Below are 21,376 nucleotides of genomic sequence, written 5' to 3'. Positions count from 1 at the left end.
GGCACCATTCTGGTTTTGTCGATACCGGCCACTAGAGGGCCACCCCAACTTGTATCCATGTTTTTTTTAAATACTTAGGCCCATACCTAACACCCTACCAAAAATCAAAAACTTTTCCAGAAGTGCCCAATCTTCATGATTTTTCACGTATTCCTTCCCAGCTACACTTCCGTGTCAGGTATATGTATAACAAAATGCAACTGAAAACAGTTCAGCTCATTTCAACCATTGTCAAGCACAGCAACATAATGTTCTTGTTTTCAGAAGATTACTTGTGGAGGAAAGAATCGATTATTTGAAGAGCATTAAATGATTTCATAAACAAATATCTTCGTCAACTGGTACCTCTTAAAGGTGCGTGTGTGATTTTTAGCGGCATCTAGTGGTGAGGTTACGAATTGCAACCATCAAAAGTTACGGTGGCTGACAGGAGAAGATGTCCTCGTCTGAGACAGCAGAAAGTAGCCAGTTAAGCAATAAGGTTTCTTTATTAAGATAAATTAAGAAATTATGTTTACTTTATTATTCAGTAAAACAATATATTATTTTGAATATTATTGTTACTTGTTCAGCATTGTGTCAGTGTTTTAGACGCTGACTTTAGCTAGCTTCTTTGCATGAAGAACAACATAGTGATGAAACGTGTTTGTCCGCATAGGGCTACTGTAGAAACATGTCGGCGCAAAATGGCGCATTTCAATGAAAGGGGGCCCGCTTAATAAATCCATAACGGTTCATTAAGTAAGGTTATACACCACTGAAACATTGTTATTGTATATTATGTAGGCCTATATTATATTGCATTTCTGTCTACAAATCGTCCTAAATATTACACAATGCACCTTCAAGGTGAGGACATGCCACATTATTATGTTTTATTAAAAAAATCTGAGTATAACTGGCACTATTTTGATGGTTTAATTAAAAAATATATTAACCTTGAAGGAATTTTGTGAAAGCTTTGAAATTTGGCTTAATGGATAAAGTAGTGAGACACAAACATCCAATTTAGAGACATTAGGCAGCTCACATAGATAGACTCAGCAAGTAAAATAGACTTGTTCCAACATAAATGGGGTCATCGTTGTTTCAATTAGTTGACACAAATATCTTAACCTTAATTTACCTCATTCATGCATACGCATCTTAAATGTTCAATGTTTATGCATCATTGAAATCAGCTATTGCAGCGGTTTAATGTAACACCACATTTGTTCTTTCTTGTGCCTCTTTTGTCCAACTCTCTTTGGGGGCATCATTATTCGACCAAATCACATAGTGGCTGTAGCTTCTAACCAAGTCCCTTACTCCACCCAACCACTCATTCTTTTTGATAAAGGGATGGCAGACACAGCTTGGTCCCTGTAGTCAACACTACAAACTAATGACTGTCACAAAACCAACTCCTCAATGATCAAAAGGCCCAGTAAATAGGGCCTGTCAGCGGATGACTGTCTCTGTGACTGTCTCACAAAAGGTGTATTGCAGAGTTGAGTGTCAAGCATCTGCGCTGCAATTTCAGAGAGTCCTATGATCCAGGGAAAGCCTCTCAAAAATAAAATGGCATACAGCTGTCAGACATGGGCTTGAAATGACTTGTTTGTCTTACGTCATATTATATTTATACTGTATATCCACACACACATACATACATAATATATAGGAACAATAATATATATATATATATATATATATATATATATATATATATATATTATAGGATTAAAACAAGTGTGTGAGTCATTGAATCATTCACTGAAATTATTCATTCAAAATGCTGATAGCATCTGTACTCTTTGATTTGCCTTATCTTTAGTCTTTTTTTTTTACTATGCTCAATTTGGATAGTTTTCCCACATTCATTCACAGTCATGAATTTACATTTTTTGAGCATATAAAAAAAAAATGTTGTAAAAATATGAAACAGTTCATAATTTGAATAAAAATATATATTGTAAAACTTCATATTCAAACAAAATAATGCAAGGCAAAAATAATAATAAAATAAATAAATAAAATAAAAATAAACAATCCTAGGCAAAAATACCTTTGACATCAGGTAACATTTTTTCCACCAGTGAAAGTATTTTGAAATACAAGCAACAACAAAACAAACAAACAAAAAAAAAACACACGGACATTTTCAATTTGTCTAATGAATTTATCATCATATTGTCAATGAAACTGAAATAGAGTTGAAGTTTAGCATAAGCGTACAGTAAGTTGACATTTAGTAGGCGTTTTCTTTTCCAAAGATGACTCATTTACAAGGCCCCTCTGGTCATAATATCAAGTTACTATTTTAAACTTATAAAGTACATAAGTGTCTCATAAGTTTATTTGCTCAAAGTATTGGCTGCAGCATGAAGCTGAAAGTAAAAACGTATTAAAGGATAACAAGTTGCTAATTACTGTCTGTGTCAGACAAGCTTTGGTCTAGAATTATTTATATAATTCAAAGCTGGAAATAAGGATAAGATGCAAATCTGTAATTATATGTAGAAAAAATGTCCCTTTAGAAAATCATTCATGAAGAAATATGTGCATGTGTGCGTGAATGGACATTTACAGAACATGACGAGTGATATGTGCCAAGACCTGCACTTTATACTGATAAACACAATGTTCTGTTTTACCTCTTCAGAAATGTCCAAACACTGTGGAATCAGTTTTGGAATAATTTTTTTGACATTTGAAATGCAGTTTCATAGCCTTTGTATTCTTATCTTGCATTATTTTCTGAAGTGAGTTGAGAAATCTTTTGAGAAGAACAATTGCCTAATTTGTGAACAAGACTTTGTGAACGAGACAATTTTTCTCCAGATATCTCTGTGCAAGGATTACAAAGATCAAAGAAACTCTTAAATGTGAAAAGGTGAAATGAATGTTTGATGTGGACTGGAAGAGACCATGAAATGAACACCCACCAGAGCAATTTTCACACACTTTAGTCACAACGCTTGAAAGACAAATACAGAGCAGCCCTCCAAATCCTTCCAAGCCAAATTTGTATAGCTTTATTATTGATATATATATATATATATATATATATATATATATATATATATATATATATATATATATATATATATTATATATATATATACACACACACATGATGCCACAAACATTGATAAATCCAGGTACTAATTTAATCTTGGAAGCAGTCATTTAAACATAGTCTGCTAACTTATGTGCAAAGTTAAAATACTCTGCAAACACTACTTTCACCTTAATAGACTTGCATGGAAAGCCTAAAGGAACACGTTTTGAAGGAAACATTCGAGGTTGAGACAGTTAGCGGGACTTTTTAGTCTTTTCTCAAGTGATGAAAAAGAGTTACTTCACTAAAATGATACCTTGCAGAAGTAACGTCAACATAAAATATATAGCCTAATATTCCAATATTTATTCAAAGCATGGTGCCAAAGGTCAGACATAAATCTTGGAGTATTCTTTGATGACCAGCTGACCTTCAAAGACCACATTGCTACTACAGCTCGATCATGCAGGTTTGCACTGTACAACATCAGGAAGATCAGGCCTTTCCTAACTGAGCATGCAACACAACTTCTCATCCAGGTCTTGGTCATTTCTAGGCTTGACTAATGCAATGCTCATCTGGCTGGACTTCCATCACGTGCAATTAAACCTCAACAAATGATTCAGAATGCTGCAGCTCGTCATGTCTTCAACGAGTCCAAAAGGGCCCACGTCACACCGCTCTTCATCTCTCTGCACTGGCTTCCACTGCTGTACTGGTGGAATGATCTCTCTACCTTCATCCGGAATGAAGAATCCCTGACAACATTCAAAAGACAGCTGGAAACTTATCTCTTCCATAAGCACTTAACCGCTTAAAAAAATGATTTCCTTTTCCTCTTCCTTTAATCCCTCCTTGTCTGGTTTATGCTACTCTTAAGTAATGTCTGAAACTTTGTATTTTGAGCACTTCTTGCGCTGTTTTGCCTCTTCATGATGACTCGCTTGCTGTATTCCTCATTTTTAAGTCGCTTGCCTTCTACACCTATCCGATAGAGAAACAGAGCGTAAAGAGAAACTGAGGGCATATGAATCTTTAGATGCCTATGTGCTGAATGGTCATGTACAAGACTTGTGTGGTACGATCCGCAGTTCTGCCTAGCCATGCAGCGCCAAGAAGACGACAATGTGAAGAGTGACATTACGGAGCAATTTTAATGATGTGAATATTTTCTAGAAATAAAAATTCCAGATACTGTATATTCATTTTTCATTGATTCTAGCACTTAACAACACAACAAGATGACATTCAATAATAATAATACAAATTTAAGCTCCTTATTATGTAGCCGAATCTGTGCTGGTTTGTATTTGCCGCCTCCAGTTTTCACTTTGTTTTGCCTCCAGCTAGCGCTGTGACGTTGGCGCAAAAGGGGTCTATAGAGAGCCTAAGTCCCTCCCCTCCGCTTCCGGCTCATGGGACCTGATTTCGGAAAAAATATGTATGATAGTCAATGGCGAGAGACAACTTATCTTTTTATTCCGTCTGAACTGTGCCCTGAATTACACATATGATGTTTGTCAATTTAAAAGATAATTATGAAAGTCAAGAAAGTCACAGTTTGTCATAAAACAGAAGAGTAACATTTAGTTTTATGTGAAAATGCTCAATGAACTACATCTCTCGTCTCGCACTATGTACGTCGCCAGGCTCGTGTGTGTGTGCAGTCTGGTACAAAACACACAGGCATGACGGGGTGACGTTACGATTATAACGTTAGACTATAGAAAAAATGACAGACGTTAGCTTCAGTAAAGTTAGCTTCATTCATTGAGAGAAAAGGTAAGAAGTCACATGCGCGCCTTTTGGGTTTTGTAGTCTTTGTAATTACGTATTTTCACAGTCTTATACCTCAACAGTTTTACATCAAACTGAGACTTTCTTGACTTTACAATGTATCTTTTAAATTTACAAACACGATATGTGTAATTCAGGGCACAATTCAAACGGGATCCAAATATTTGTTGTCTCTCGCCATTGACTACCAAACAATATTTTTCCGAAATAAGGTCCCATGGTCCACCGGAAGGGGAGGGACTTAGGCTCTCTATAGTGCTTGAATAGTTGTTTGAGATAAAGGGTGAATGTTTTGCAGCTGAGACAGGATGTGATTAAAAAACCCATTTAACAACCTCACTCACAAATGGTCTACGGAAAATAATGACAATGATAGCATAATTGACCGTTCGCAAAGACCTGCCCTCTTTAGTTACTGTTGCTATGTCCGACAGCGACAAGCCACGCCACAGCATGTTCTTCTCACGCAGTGAAAAATACATCGCAGAGCAGAGAGGGCACTGACAACGCGCTGACAGACAGGACAGACCCGGTTACTTTTGATATCAAATAAACCGTCTCAACTTTCAATTTTTTGCATTTTTTAACGAAATTTAAACAGTATACCATTATGTGGCTCTTTAATGTGACAGATCACTGTAGAGCTTCAGTTAAAGTTGCTCGTGAACCGATCATCTCTTCCTTCTAGATAATTTATAAATTAACTAGAGGCTAAATAGCATAAAATAAACATGAATGAACATAAGAAGGAATGTTGTTTTAACTGCGGAAAGACGTAGGCTACACACCGTTTTTCAAGTTCAAATCCTCCAACGTTAATCTACTAACTCTCCTGACAGCTAAAATGGTGGATGGCGGATTATGATTGGTCAGATCGGTGATATCCTCCAGTTCGAGGCAGAAGGGCTTGCAGAATGCAGTGGAGGGATACATTCAAAATATAAAAATACTTAATGAAGGAGACACGACTACTATCAAGGCTAAGTTAATGCTTACCGGTCTCAAGCGAAATCCGAGAAACCCCATGACCTGTACGCAGATGCAACCATCACAGCCTTGTGGACCACTCATGCTCTTGCACTGCCGGGTAAGTTCTCTTTCATATGTTATGGTCTTTTATTGTCTATTGCGAGTAGCTATTTTGTTAAAATACAAGGGTATGTTAGCTAGCTAAACCTACATGTGCGTCAAAGCCATTCAAAGCTAACTAACATTTCTCTGTTGTTTTGAGAATAGCTGTTTTGAGAATCAGAATCATAATGTTTTATTTCCATTGTTGATGAACAGAATTAACAAATAGGAAATTGCCTTGGCTTAAAAGGTGCTTAACAGATAATATAATAAAATGAAATAGATAAAACAAAATATAAGGCTTTCAGATATCCATTTTATTTTATTATATTAGCCATCCACACTGTTTGATCCTTTATAGGCACCGCTCACGTTGTGTTTTCGGCTTTGGGAATGGAAAGAACACAACTCCTCCAGACAATCTCTCGGGGTATCTAGTGTCCGATTTACAAACGCCGTGGGCACACCGCTTCACCATCTTGTTTGGAGTCAACGTTTGACGGACCTGCTCACATATTAACGGTTGCTATGATGTGTGATTGGACAATGGCCGTTTTGGGGGAGGGGCCGGCGAAAGGCTAATTGTGACAACATGGTGATAAAGGCACTCACACGTGCCTCGTAGGACATTCTGCCTATGTATGGGATTTAAGATTGGAGTGTGAATATCCATATAGCACTTTCAGTTCATGCTGTTATACCTATAACAAGACAGGAACCATCTGTTAAGACAGTGTTCCAACAGAGTCTTGATAACTGTATTTGGGCCAATCAGCTCATTATTGTGCCCTTATTTTAAACATCTCTTAAAATAAACACAACACTTGGACCTTGAGAGCACTTCATATAATGCTTTTAGAGGCTCAATATTTTTAGCAGCAACAAGAGATTGCATGTTCTCTTTGCAATGTTCATTTTGGTTTGCAGTAATTGCACAGGCAGCAGGAGTCTGCCAGGCAATCACATTTGCAGACAATCGATGAACAACCTTTTAAAAAACACTATTATAGGCCTAAACATATATAGGGAAAGAGACTAGACATCAGAAACCAGAAAAGCAGAGCAGAAATCAGTGCCAACCTGTGAACAAACAGATACTGTAGTAAATCATGTTTGATCACTGAGGTACACCGGTCAGCATGATTTTGTGAAGACAGACATGCTCCTGGATCAACATATTTTGTTGATCCTGGAACAACATTCCTGTCTGAAAAAATTGTCCTATCCCAACCCCTGAACCTACCCATAAATTAATAATTATAGGCAAATAACACTGATGTAGAAACATGGTTGTGCGCCTAAACTTGACATAAACTGTAAAGTTGTCCCTCAAATCCGATTGTTTCATTGGAATGTTGTTCCAGGATCAATAAAGATGTTGATCCAGAAAATCTAACTTGGTGAAACTTGGTGAAATCACGTTCACAAGTAGCGCAGTAAACAGTAACTTTTGCACTTTGTTGTAATTTGCATGTATTTTAAAAATGCACACTTTTAAATGCTGAAAAGTATTTGTAAGAACAATTTTTCATCACCGCTCCACCTCAGCGAGTGGGAGCTGTTAATAACAAAAAGGACAAGGTGAACAAATGCATATAAACATCTGAAATGGGCCATTATTGCGGCAGCAACATAAGCACAATTTTAAAATATTCTATAAAATTACAAATATTAAAAATACAAAGCAGCTTATTGTTTACCTCATGTACCTTATTGTCTTATTTTTAACTAATTTCACTAATTCATTACCTTCTGAATAGGGCTTTATTCAAGTGTAACAGTTTCAATTAGCAATGGAAGTGATCTGAGCCTAGAGTAGCATATACCTAGAAGCACCAGCTCTAAGAAGAGTTGCAAGCTAATAATGTGAGGGATAAAAACTAACGAAAAATGGACCGGTGAAAGAAGAGATGAAGAAATGGGAGGAGTTGAGGCAGTATTGTCAAAGGATACAACCAAATATGCAATATTAAGAGGAACCAAATATAAAACTACATAAACTGGTCATTAAAAATGTATATTGATCAACCACTATTCTGAATATTGGGAGGAAGTCTTTGTGGTTACGGGCTTGGATATGGTTACAGCAGCTGTTTGTGACTCAAATTTATGCATTTCAATGGTAACACTATCAACGCCAAAATGAATCTGCAGCAGTCAGGTTGTACAGTTCAGTGCTCTTTCAGTTGTTTATGCTCATTATTATTGTAATGTTGTGATTTGAGATATGAGGCAGTTTAATGCCGTCTCTCATCTCTTTGCAAACTCTGCTGTGTGCGTCCATGTGTTTTGAAGGTGCCGTGGCTTCGGAGACGCTATGAAGGGAGGGTGGGATGTCATGCTTTTAAAACTAACTTGCTATTGCTAACCGCTCCAAAATTTGCCTACCTTACCTTTACAGTAAGTTTGTGTTTAGTGTAGGTGCAGCATATACTGTACGTAATAAAACGTTTCCAGATCTGTATTTATCTGTTGTTGTTTTTTCCTGGCTGTAATCCCTGGATTTATTACTTTATAGTATTTAGGTTATAGACTTGCAATTTTGGAGAAATGTCACAACAGGCACGCTTTTCAAATTACCATATGTTGAAAATTACATTGAAATGTGATATTTAAATATACTAAATATTTTATTTCATGATTATGCATGTAAATCATATTAAGGAACTGGATGTAAGGGGCAATGCTAAACTACAGTTTTGTTTTGTTTTATAAGCGTATATATATATCTATATATATATATATATATATATATATATATATATATAATCTTTTTTTTTACTTGCGCACAGCTGGTGCAACTGTCCCTGTTGTTTAACAGCCGTTTCTTCAACACAGAATTACACATTCAGTATAGAGTCATCATTTTAAAATGAGCGTTAATAGACATACAATGAGTAATTGATTTCACCATTGATTAGAGCATAGAGATGCATGTTGCCCATCATTTGACTGGAAAGATCATTTAGGGAATTGGTGCAGAGTGCTCTTCAAAGAGTTATTACCACAGTATGAAACCTTTCAATCCTGACAGAAGGCTGAAGTGCACAGTTTGCTTATTTAATTATAAACAGCATGAAGGTCATTTGTTTAAAGACATCTGTGTGTTATTTGATCAGTGTTAAGTTTTTAACTTTGTTTGTCTAACATCATGTGTTATGCACCATTGTGAGACTGGTAGCCTCTCTGAAACGCTGAGAACAGACAAACGTCCAATCAAAGCAGAGAACAGGAAAAAAACAGATGTATTAAAATAAATAAAGGGCAGAATTAATGAGCATTTTAGTATTTTCTCACTTGTATTGTCATGACGGCCTTCGCAAAGCAGACATTTTTGGAGAGAGAGAGAGATATATACACACAAAACGCCATAATGAAGTCATACTGCTTCTTCTCAGAAGGAAGTGCGTTAAATACATTTCAGAGTTGCACTTTGTGCTACATCTATAATTAAGCTGCCAAAGCAGCTGTATTATGCCCAAAGCACTTATAGGTGCTGTAATGTCAGAATCCTATCAGGACTAGGTAATTAAAGTCATCAAGTTTTTTAGACTTTCATCACCTAGTTTGACTAGTTTCTTGTTATAATAGCAGTAACTCATTTCAAAGCACAGACACAGTCAAAGGTTAAGTATTAGCTGCAGAGCATTCTGTCAGGGGTGGTACTAAATAACGTTCACAGTCTAGAATTTACTTTCTTTTGTGTTTGTTGAAGTGCAGGCATCGGTTTAGGGATCATCATAATGGAGAAACTAAAGGAGATAATATGTAAAAATTGTACCATTGTAATTGCTAATATTTAGATTACTGTTATTTCACTTTTTATATACGAATTAGAACAGACAATTTAAATGAATTATATGGTGATTAATTAATAACAAGTGTATATTAATATTTTTTCTAAGACAATACCCAATAATGAAGGAAGCAACTCCATAAAGCTTGTCTGCTGAAGGAAGCAGGAAGTGCTCTGAAAATGTCCTGGTAGACGGCTGCGTTGAGTGAACAGCACAGTGGACCAACTCCAGCTGATGACATGGCTCCCCAAACCAACACAGACTGTGGAAACTTCACACTGGACTTCAAGCATCTTGGATTGTGTGCCTCTCCATTCTTCCTCCAGACTCTGGGACCTTGGTTTCCAAATGAGATGCAAAATTTGCTCTCATCAGAAAAGAGGACTTTGGTCCACTGTGCTTTATTAAATCCAGAGTCAACGCAGCCGTCTACTAGGACATTTTCAGAGCACTTCATGCTTCCTTCATTTTCCAGCAGGATTTGCACCTGCCCACACTGCCAAAAGAACCAAAACCTGGTTTAATGACCATGGTATTCATGTGTAATTATTGTGTGATTTTATGTAATATTCTAATTTTCTGGGATTTTGATTTTGTGGGTTTCATAAGCTGTAAGCCATAATCATCAAAATTATAACATGCAAATAAAGTCTTGAAATAGGCTAACTCACTTTGCATGTAATGAGTCTATATATTATATTAGTTTCACCTGTTAAGTTGAATTCTTGAAATGAATCAACCTTTTGATGATATTCTAATTATATGACCAGCACCTGTATATTGGGTACAAAGAAAATGGTAAACCTGAAAATAAAGCCCAAAACATTCTTTTGGGGATGACATATTTTGGAAAAATAAATAAAAATAAAAATAAAAAACGGAATAAAATAAAGGGAAAAAAAACACAAATACATACAAATTGTGATTTTTTTTTAAAAGTATTATAAAAATGTTGAAAATATATATATGTAAAGATCTACACATTTTACAAAAAAGTGAGGACATTATTAAAAATATAGATTTCAGATATAAAAAAAAATATTTAAAAAAATGTTAAAACCTATTCTTGCAAATTTTCACTTTAAATACAATCCTTGGTTGTATTTTTTGGACATTAGTGTGTCTGTCCAGAGAAATCCTTGAGTCTCTATTCAGTCCTTGAGACCCGGGGCTCAATCATTACATCGATTACAAAACAGGATTACTGTGCATTCACATCAAAAAGCAAGAGCTGAAGATTCCAGCACCCCACAAAAGCCACTTGAGAATACATGGAAGCCATTGCATGAAACGGTGTGAAAATCCACAGCAGTCACAAAATATATAGATGATGAATTCTGACCTTGGCTTCTCCTTGGGCACATCATTAGGTTTGGTATTCATTATATATCACTGAAAACCCAGGAGAAACCTTAAAAGGGAATATCTTTTTCACGTTTTAATGATTTCGGTGAAGACCTAGTAGGGCATCATCTTATTCTCATGATAAATACCCAATTATGATTGATGTCACATTTCTAAATACAAAACGAGAGAAGGTCCTGGCATAGTCATCTTTTATAATAGTTAGGACTTTTTCCCCCTGTGGAGGTATCTTTATCTTATAAATCAGTCTGGTCTTGCTATTCACACATCAACATGTGGTAATGAAATTAACAGTCATTGATATAGTAAATATCTTATCCTACAGTCACAGTGGCCTGGCGCATTTGCAAGGTCATCTGTTAACACCTAATCAAAAAGCAGCAGTCAAAGACTCAAAGCAAATGTTTCTATGCTGTCTGTCAATGCATATAAACCAGGCATAAAGTCAGAATACTTTAGAACTCGACACAGAATAACAACTATTCAAGCCTTTTTATAAACAGAAAAACAAAGAAACGTGAATGCAAATAAGATAAAACACAGAAGGAAGAAATGGGGGGAAAAAACAGTAGCCAAAAAGATTCAAGTTTTACTTTGTTTTTGCATTCAAAATCAACTCGGAAAGGTATGTCTAGTCTAGTACTAGAAGCTGAAAAGATAGAACAAAAGGCAGATGTAAACTGTGATTTTGTTGGCTTTGCCCATTTAAAACACAATCATTCCACTGTTTGAATTAGGAAGGGGAGATCTTTGCACTGAGGAAATGTTTCTAGCCCTGCAGTCAAGTGTTCATTTGTGTGGTTGGAGACGGGAAATAGACAGCTGCTTGCAGATGATCCCTGCAGCTGATCTGAGCCGTTTGATTTGATCATTGCTGGCTACACAGCATGAAGAACAGAAACTGTGCCTTGGAGTACAGACTATCTTCTACTTTATCAAAGGAAAGGACTTGAGGCAGAGTGAAATAGGACAAGCCAATACACACTTACATAAGTCCTAAATGTACTTGCAGTACGGAGAAGTTTTAAGCGTAAGTTTTCAGACTTTCAACCTGATTTGTAGGTAAAATGTCGGTGGTATATGTAAATAAACAATGTTTACACTTTCTCCGTGTTTAGATTTGATAGTGAGAAATGATTTTCAACCCACTCTGTATTGTTAAAATGTCAGTATATATGAACAATATTTACTCCGTGTTATCTGGACCGAGAAATTCATGTTTGTGTGTCAACAAAAGACTGTACTTCCACATTTTTGTACCCCCGCCCACAGACAAGTCGGAAAGTCAAAGGGTTATTAAGTTATGGTAAAAATGTAACACAACAACAGGGTTCTTGCCTGTACGCGACGGCGTTTTGCCTCTTCTTCCTAATTAACTGACGGAATAGCCGTTTCTTTCATTTCCCCTCCCACCTCAATTTGACCTAAAACACTATTCGTATTCATCCAGTTTGAAATGTTGACTACAAACATGGAGGTTTTTTTTTAATTTTCTGTAGCGGTGTTCTCTTTATATTTATTATTCTTTGCTGCCTTTAGCCACTGCAACGCCCTGGATCCTTCACTAAAAACAAAGTAACTCACTCCCGCTAAATATTTACTCTCTGAATTCTTGCACCCGGGAACAATACAAGTCAACACCACTGTGACTAAAAGTTTGCTAAGAAGAATTTCCTTCTCAAGTAATGCTTTCTGTATTCTATCGCCTTTGTCGCCGTTGGTTTTTGGCTTGCTTAGTTGGGGACATTTCATTTTATATTTAACAATACTATTACAACTACTTTCCTGTTATCTCTGTAAAGCTGCTTTGATACAATCTGTATAGTAAAAAGCGCTATATAAATAAAGGTGACTTGACTTGTATTTGTGAGGATTGTCCATATGCAATAATAGCAAAATCTGTCAGTCTGCTTTGACAACTTCAAGACCTTAACAAAAATGTTCTCTATGCAGGACAGCACCATGGACAGCTCCCCATTAACACACCTGAAAATAATGTTTTCCCCTAAAGGAGAAAACAAGGTGTCTTATGTCATGCAACTAATCAAAACACCAAGAATTGTTACAGGAAGTGTTTTGCTTTGCAAATCATTTAAATACGCACACAACTCTCTGTGCTGTGTGTGCCTGAATTGGCACTTGTCTGCAAGTTCCTCTTCAGCAGCTTTCGTAAAGCATCATCAGTATTCAGCTCCCATTGTTATGCTACAGTTCCGCCCTGCCAATCATGTGCTCTCGGTCTCAAATATCCAAAGAACTCTCAACATCATGCACACGCTGAACTTACTGTATCTCTGGCTCATGAAATTCTGCCTTTCATTCTTGTGCAAGGATCTATCCGGATCAATGGCGGCGTCATTCATAAACATAAAACAGTTATGCTGCAGAAGAAGTGTGGTGAACGCTTTAATATAAAATCACCAACCTTTGGTATTTACTTCAAAGCCCCAAGGGATATGTCCCTATATCTGACTACTTAATTTAATAAAAGTGAAATTTATTTATAGACCATAACAACAGGTGTTGATCAAAATTCTCAACAGCAATATCAAAATGACATTTCATGCATGGGGACTGCCAAGACACAAATCCAACAGTCACACAACACTGGGCAAATAACTGGGGCTTCACAAATTGCATAAACTGATTTAAACATTGTCCCTTGATTGTGAAATAAATAATGGATTTTCAAATGACAATCCATGCACTTTTAAGATTGTTGCTTGTTTACAGATGTTACACAAATATGATCATCAATAAATATGGGGCTCTGTAAATCAATCAGCCAACTTTCAAATCAGATTACAGCTATATCAGAAATCACAATTCAACAATCATTTATTTAAAAAAAGACTGAGGTAAGGTTATTCAGCAACTGGTCTGCCAAGTAGTCATAAAATGTTCTCCTTTTTTTTCTTGACCTGCATGTGTGTGAAGCAAATTTCTGACATTATTTACAAAGTTGAAATGTAGCTACATTTAAACAGTCAGTAAAACAAATTAGGTTGAATATTTGTTCTGTTCTTCAAAGTAACAAACATGTATAGGGAGACCGGGGAGTGTTGTAACACTGTCACAAGTCAGAAAAGAGCTGTGGTGATGTCATCAATATCATACACTTGCATCACCCAGTGCATCATCATTGGCATGTTACTGTGAGCAACATTGTACATTGTATGACCAAAAAACAGATTTTCAGGAAGGAAGGTAACATTTTTAATCAAGATTATTTTTTGCCTTGCAATCATCCTATTGTAGATGCAGTTTTTTAACATGCATAATCTAAAGTATTTGTTTCTCTAGTTAATTGGATGCTTTGCATTCTAGCTAAACTTCAAACCCACTTGCTATAACAGTTAGCCAAGTTATGTTATGATTGTTGGGGATAGTTGTAAAAGGTTCATTAAACATGTTACAGCCAACCCTTTATGACGATTCCAAATATAAATCAAATCCCTTGTGAAGACAAAATAATGTGAGTTTTTTGTTGCGCATTGAGGGATTTGTAGTAAATATGATCATCAATAATGCTCATGTCTTATCAGCTAAAAAAAAACATTATTTGTAGAATGTGCATCTCTGCGTTTCTGTCCAGCATTTTTTTTTTTTTTGTGATCTCAAAATTCACATAAAATAGGCTGGTAGCAATATCTGTTGACTGAACTGTTATGTGACAACAAGATTACAGTACAAACAAAAACACACACTCAGCAACTGTTTTTGTTCTAAATGTAAAAGTCCTTAAATAAAAAACAATAGAATGATTTTTGTTAGTTTTTCACTTTATTTAAAACTGATTATTCTTTGCTTTTCAAAAACATTGTGTGGATCTTATTTCAGCAAATTACCTCTCATTGTTACAAGTGCATTACAGACAAATGTGGCTACAATGTATCAAATTCACAAACAATCACATATTTTCCCATACCCAGTCTCCCCCTAAATCTAAACAAATGTGTACGCCTCAAGAAATATGATGTTTCTCTAAACGTGTTCAGATATGTGATATCCGAACACGTTTTGAGAAACACCGTATTTTTTGAGTGATTCTGTACAAGAAAAAGAATGTTTCATTTATGCAGCCAATGGCTGCAGTCATTTTTTTAGTCTGCGGTCCTGACTTTCACAGGAACGGATCATGAGAACACTGCAGATCCCTGTGGGACTAACCCAAGGTCAGATGCACTGTGATAATGGGGTTAACGTCATTTGCAACACGCCAATGCAGAGGAGATTTTTTTTCATAGCCTACATCTCACACCAGAATAAACCTTTAGAGAAGGTATCTTTAAAAAAAGACCTTTGTCTGTACGTACCAGTCATTAAAAAAAGTGAAATTATAACGTTAATTGGATGCATAACATCAGACAATAGGGCTTTTTGGATTTTTAAATCTGTGACATTTCTGCGATATGTACTTTTTTTCAGATGTTTGTTCCTTGAAATAGTAAAGGATTTTTTTTGTAAAAGACAATCAAAAACTGTAAATAAATGCACGTTGTCTCTAAACTTTCTTCGAAAACATTTAGTGGCCAAAAGGCAAGTGCGGAGCGACGGTTTGACGTCAGGAGCTGCGGACACCGGCGAGTGCGCTCAGACACATCTGTCAAATAACCAAACAGTGTGTGTGGGGTCTGGCGCACCTGGCATAAAGTTCCCGCGCAGAGCTCCGCATTCACCGCGAACGCAATGAATTACAACAAGTCTGGCAGTGTCAGCGGTCCGTCCCGTAGCAACTCCGGTTCGGTGGACGAGCTTGTGATAACATCGACTTTCGGGACGCTGCTGTCGGTGGTTTACATCGTTGGAGTTTCGGGAAACGTCTACACGCTGGTAGTTATGTGTCATTCTATACGCTTCGCCACTTCCATGTACATCTCCATCATCAACCTGGCGCTCGCGGATCTTCTTTACCTCTCCACGATTCCTTTCGTGGTGTGCACGTACTTTCTGAAGGACTGGTACTTTGGGGATGTGGGCTGCAAGATACTGTTGAGTCTGGACCTGTTAACTATGCACGCGAGCATCTTTACTCTGACAGTGATGTGTATGGAGCGATACCTGGCAGTGACTAAACCATTGGATACTGTGAAACGCTCCAAAAGCTACCGAAAAGCCATGGCGTGGGGCGTTTGGATTTTGTCCCTCGTCCTAACTCTTCCCATGATGGTCATGGTTAACCAGACTACCAAGACAACCGCAGATGGAGGGGTAAAAAGAATGTGCGCGCCTGCCTGGGCACCCCAGGCGTATAAACTGTACCTGACTGTCCTGTTCTGCACGAGCATAATGGCGCCTGGGCTTGTAATTGGTTACTTGTACACCAGACTAGCCAAGACGTACCTGGAGTCTCAAAAGACGTCGGCTATTAATAAAAGCAGCAAGCGCTCGCCAAAACAGAAAGTTTTGATAATGATTTTCACGATCGTGCTCGTGTTCTGGGCGTGTTTTCTGCCCTTTTGGATTTGGCAACTTGTCCCCCTGTACCACAAGCCCTTCAGTTTAGCCTCACACACGCACACGAGCATCAATTACCTCGTGGCAAGTCTGACCTACAGCAACAGCTGCATCAATCCGTTTCTGTACACTCTTCTGACCAAGAATTATCGAGAGTATCTTAAAAACCGCCACAAGAGTTTTTACCGCTACACGTCATCGTTTAAAAAGCGCCCACCGAGCTTGTACTCATGGGGAAAGTCTGCGTCATCCAGTAATCAGTTTGAGGTCAACTCTGAGACGCTTGTCATGGCGCAGTTAAAGGTGATGCAGTGAAGAGATTGGAAAGCTTAACCCGTTCTGTAAAGGTAAGCATGATTCTTCAGTTAGGTGAACTTCACTGTACCCTGTACGGTGATATTCACAAACATCAATTACATCTTTAAATAGTAGGCTAATATATGAAAACAGATTAACATTATTTTTCCCCACGTGTCCCTTTATATAGCATTAGGCTAATAAAATGAGTTAAAATCAATAAAACTATGTCCTCAATAGGCACACCAATTTTTATACAAAATAGATTTGACACCATTTTTATGATTATTATTATTATTCAGAAGCAATTCATTTATTTTTAAGCATTCCATTTAATCAACAAGCAAACTCCAATATCCACTTAAAAACCGATCAAGGCCATAACCTTATTTGAACAATGTTTACAGATAAATGCTGAAAATTTCCAGCCTTCCATTCACAAAACAACCAACTCATTCATATTTTCCACTTTAGCTTGAACCTATTTTATCCAGTGCAGTGCACTAATCCCACTCCCTTTGAATACTTGTAGATAGAAAAATGTTCAGAAATGTGACATCCAAGCAGGACTGTCTTGATTTCAAGGCCTAAGAGATACCCCTGTTGGGTATCACTTTTACAGTCATTTTCCCCATGTCGCATATAGTATTATATATATATATATATATATATATATATATATATATATATATATATATATATATATACTTATTATAGTAATTACAATAACTGGGTAATAACTACTAACCCTGAACCTATAGCTAAACCTAACCTTAACCCATGTAGTTTCCTTATATTACCCAGTACTTTCTTAGGTAAGTGCACCTACTGTAAAACAATTGTGCAACCCCCTGCTGAGATTAAATTAAACCTAACCAATTCTCATAAACAACAACCAGAATTTCTAGCACTTGAATGTGACACATTTGTAATTACAAACGCAGATGTGGGAAGTAGGATCTTTCGGCAAGCATGTGAAGATAACGTAAGGCTATACACCTATCATATATAGCCAACACACTACTGGCATAATCACTTATTAAAAAAATAAAAATAAAAAAAAGAAATATCGCTACTTTCACAGTCCAGATAAATATGCATGATTTCAGGACTATTAATAAAGTTTATTGTGCCAAGAGTAACTTTTCCCACATATTTCTGATAAGTCAAAATGCTGTCTCTTATCACAGAAATGTTACATTATTTTTCATAGAGTTGTAATTAAGTGGATGACAAAAATTTAAATCTAGTGTGTGTGTGTGTGGGGGGGGGGGGGGGGGGGGGGGGCTGACACAGTGTACAACGCTCAAAAACATAAAGTTTAATGAACCTACATTTAGTTCTATCATTGGGTCCATATCATTGCACTAATACACAATGACACTAATTCCTTACTAAGGTACCAACTCAAAGTGAAATTCTACATTGCCAATCAACAAATGGTCTATTTAATATATAGATATTAGTGTACTAATACTAAGCACACTCATCAGTAGTCCATTCAGCTCTGCTTGTATACTAAGAAATTAATCAACAGCCGATCTGGGCCAAAATTATCTACAAATTGCTTTGCCAGCTCACAATCCATACGGTGGCATTTGCTGCTTAGGGCTAAACTGGCCTATGCATATTCATGTCTTTGAACTCTGAGCATAATGCATTAGTGCTTGAGGAACAGTCAATGAGTCTGATGAGTCTGGCCATAGGCAGGGGCGCTGCTAAGGATTTTGGGCCCCATGAAAAGAATCTTGACAGGGCCCCCAACACAGTGGAGACTTTTTTCATATTAATTTACATAAAATCATGCGCTTTTATGGTATTTTGACTATCATTCTCATATATTTAGAAAATTGAGTTCCCTTATCATGCAATTTTAACACTAGAACGGCCACCAGCAGTCATTTTAACCGCAACATTTAAACTTATGGTAATTATCTTTAACACTAGAACGAACAAGGCGTCATTTTGACCGTTTTGAAATTTGCATAGTCAATAACTTTGTCTAAATAGATCACAAAGCCTTGCTGCTCCCTGACCTTTCCTAAAACTACATGAATTTTCATTAAAACTAGTTTTAATATATATTGTGTGAATAAAAACAGAAATATAATCATTTCTACCCATAACGTCCACAGGCAGTCATTTTGCGCTGTTTAAATTGAGTTTTGCCGACGGTCTGGATCAGATAATGTGAAAGTATATTATGTGAAGATGGTTGGCAGAGATGAATCATTCTGTATTTGACAATATAGGGGACATTGTAGTAGTAATACAACTCCACATCATCTTCAAGAGATGCACTGAAACCTCACAAACAGCTGATAGTAGTTTGTACAGTAGCTGGCAGAGGATTTTTTATCAGAGTTCATGAAGTTAGACTGCTTGCAAGACAGGTGCAACAGCGTGGACCGCAGCAGGGTGTTGAAAGTGGGCGGAGCCTCGTATAAAGATGCCGACACCGGCTGCACGTGAGGCAAAGCCTTGCACGGTGTACTCGCTGCACCCTGCACTATCGAAACGTGCTAACTTGTCGAAAAATGCTACCTTAGAGACCTGGGGCCGCATGTACAAAGCGTGCGTAAACACAGAATAGTGCCGTAGGCTACGTCATCGTCACGGGCGGTCCACTAACAATTTATGCCTACTTACAAACCCGTTTTTGACTTCCAGATTTTTTTTGAGGCATTTTCACTTCCTCTTCCGTCAAGTTGATATACTCCCGGCGCTATCCACCTTTTTCCTGGTTAGCGAATTTACCCATGATTCATAGCGGGTTTGAACCGGAAGCCGGTTGTCCTTTTCCGGTTCGAAGCTTCATGAAGATTAAGCGCCACTTGCTCAGAACGCCTGCAGTGATGTGCTGGTTAGAAAATATGTGAAATAAGTAGGGCTGCCCGTGCACGGCTGAAGTTGGGTTGGAAGTTATGTATACTATATGGGAGAGAATGCTAAACAATAATGAGCGTATTCGTAATATATTGCCAATTCTGCATCTCAACGCACGCATAAGCTTGCCACAAAAAAAACGGCAAAAGTAATGATTATGCATTAAACATTTGAATTGTTTATTAATAACTAGTGTTTTCTGTAAGTGTCGACTGCAAAGATAAATTTGATGATGCTGACTCGCCATCTTCGCAGTAGTGAACGCGCCTATAGAGAGAAATGCACACTTCATACGAATTAACCTATACATAAGCAGAGAGCAGCCCATTTCAGCTCGTTTTTAATTATTTTGTTTAAAAGTACACATCTCAAGCTTTCTATAGATGTACTTATGTATGTGAGGCAAGTAACTTATACGCTGAGTTTCGTTGATTAATAAGACGCGCTCCAGTTCACGCGCCCGCGCCTCTGTGTCCTGTATATCTTCTATTTGTGCTTCTTATTTATTATTCCAGGCAATTTGTTGATAAAACATTGATAAAAATGAAGATACAATGCCTTTACATGCATGTGTGCGTGATGTGATGGAGGGGTGCGATTCTCGAATATTAATTGCATAATACCCAGCGATCTTCGAATATTATTTTTGCTTGAAATGCCCATCCCTACTGGTAACGTATTACACATTTTTCGTTGGATGCTTCAGTTTTAGCGCAGCTAACCAAAAATGTCTACTCTCTGGTATTGAATGTAGCTGATACGAACCGGACATAGGCATTCTCTCCTTTTTATCTTATGCTCAAAGCACCCAGTTTCTAAAAAGTTGTTTTATCTTTGAATTGTTAAAACAACCAACAACAGCAGATATAGAGCCTGAACTCATTCTCTCACTGCTAATACAGTACGAACCGGAAGTAGGCAACCGGAGTCGTCTTCATGGCGGCGCCAAATTGTTTAGAGCAGAATAAGGTGGATAAGTGAAGTCAAGCTGTTTGTGTTGCCTGGATACAATTTGGGCGGACTGAATCATTTTTGGATAATCGAGAGGAGGAGAGGGGCCCACGGACGTTTGTGTTTCCTAAACAAATAAAAAATGTTGACACCAGGAAACGGCAAATAGAGTAATTGAAAGTTAATAATTTTTACTATCAAATATATTTTTTTAGCACCACAATTTTTAGGGTGGCTTCTCTGGGCCCCCTCTTAGTCATGGGCCCTGAGAATCGGGTTCGTTTACCCCCCCCTTTACAGCGCCCCTGGACATGGTACTACGCAGCGCTGCGCTTCTCGTCCGGTGTGCGACCCCTTTTAGGTAATGGGCAGCCGCCGACGAACGCACACACCCATTTACTTGATAATACCTGTAAAGCCATAAAGTAGGCTATCTTTCAACTCAGGACCATAGCTCAGGACAGCACCACTTCTCACAAATACAGACAGGATTGGAGATCAAAAGTTTAACTGACACGTAACCGCGATCAGAGGCGTTTTCATCCGAGAAACGCTGTGATTGGTGGATAGGATATGGAGCAGGCGACTGACAGCGACATAACCAATCTCACAGTGTGACAGACACTTCACATAGCACCAACTGCAATGTTTCATTTTAAATGAATGTAGCCTACTGGCAGTCTGGCACACACGTGGGTGCTCGGTATTTTCC

At 37.4% G+C, this 21,376-nt stretch overlaps 1 protein-coding gene across 1 annotated transcript; it reads left to right on the top strand.

Annotated features, from left to right (window-relative positions):
* The first annotated feature begins 15,762 nt into the window (after window positions 1–15,762).
* Window positions 15,763–16,845, top strand: LOC143709932 (urotensin-2 receptor). Its single transcript, XM_077200728.1, has one exon. It carries the CDS (start codon window positions 15,763–15,765, stop codon window positions 16,843–16,845), a length of 1,083 nt encoding a protein of 360 aa, XP_077056843.1.
* Window positions 16,846–21,376: the final 4,531 nt, after the last annotated feature.

The sequence above is a fragment of the Siphateles boraxobius genome, unplaced genomic scaffold, assembly GCF_051911475.1.
Source record: "Siphateles boraxobius isolate OS27281-9 unplaced genomic scaffold, OSU_SipBor_1 46, whole genome shotgun sequence".
NCBI classification, from domain to species: Eukaryota; Metazoa; Chordata; class Actinopteri; order Cypriniformes; family Leuciscidae; genus Siphateles; species Siphateles boraxobius.
This window is presented reverse-complemented; position numbering and strand designations above follow the sequence as displayed.

What these genes read in the sequence shown, in the direction of transcription:
- LOC143709932 (XM_077200728.1), top strand. Translation starts at nt 15,763, where the DNA reads ATGAATTACAACAAGTCTGGCAGTGTCAGCGGTCCGTCCCGTAGCAAC.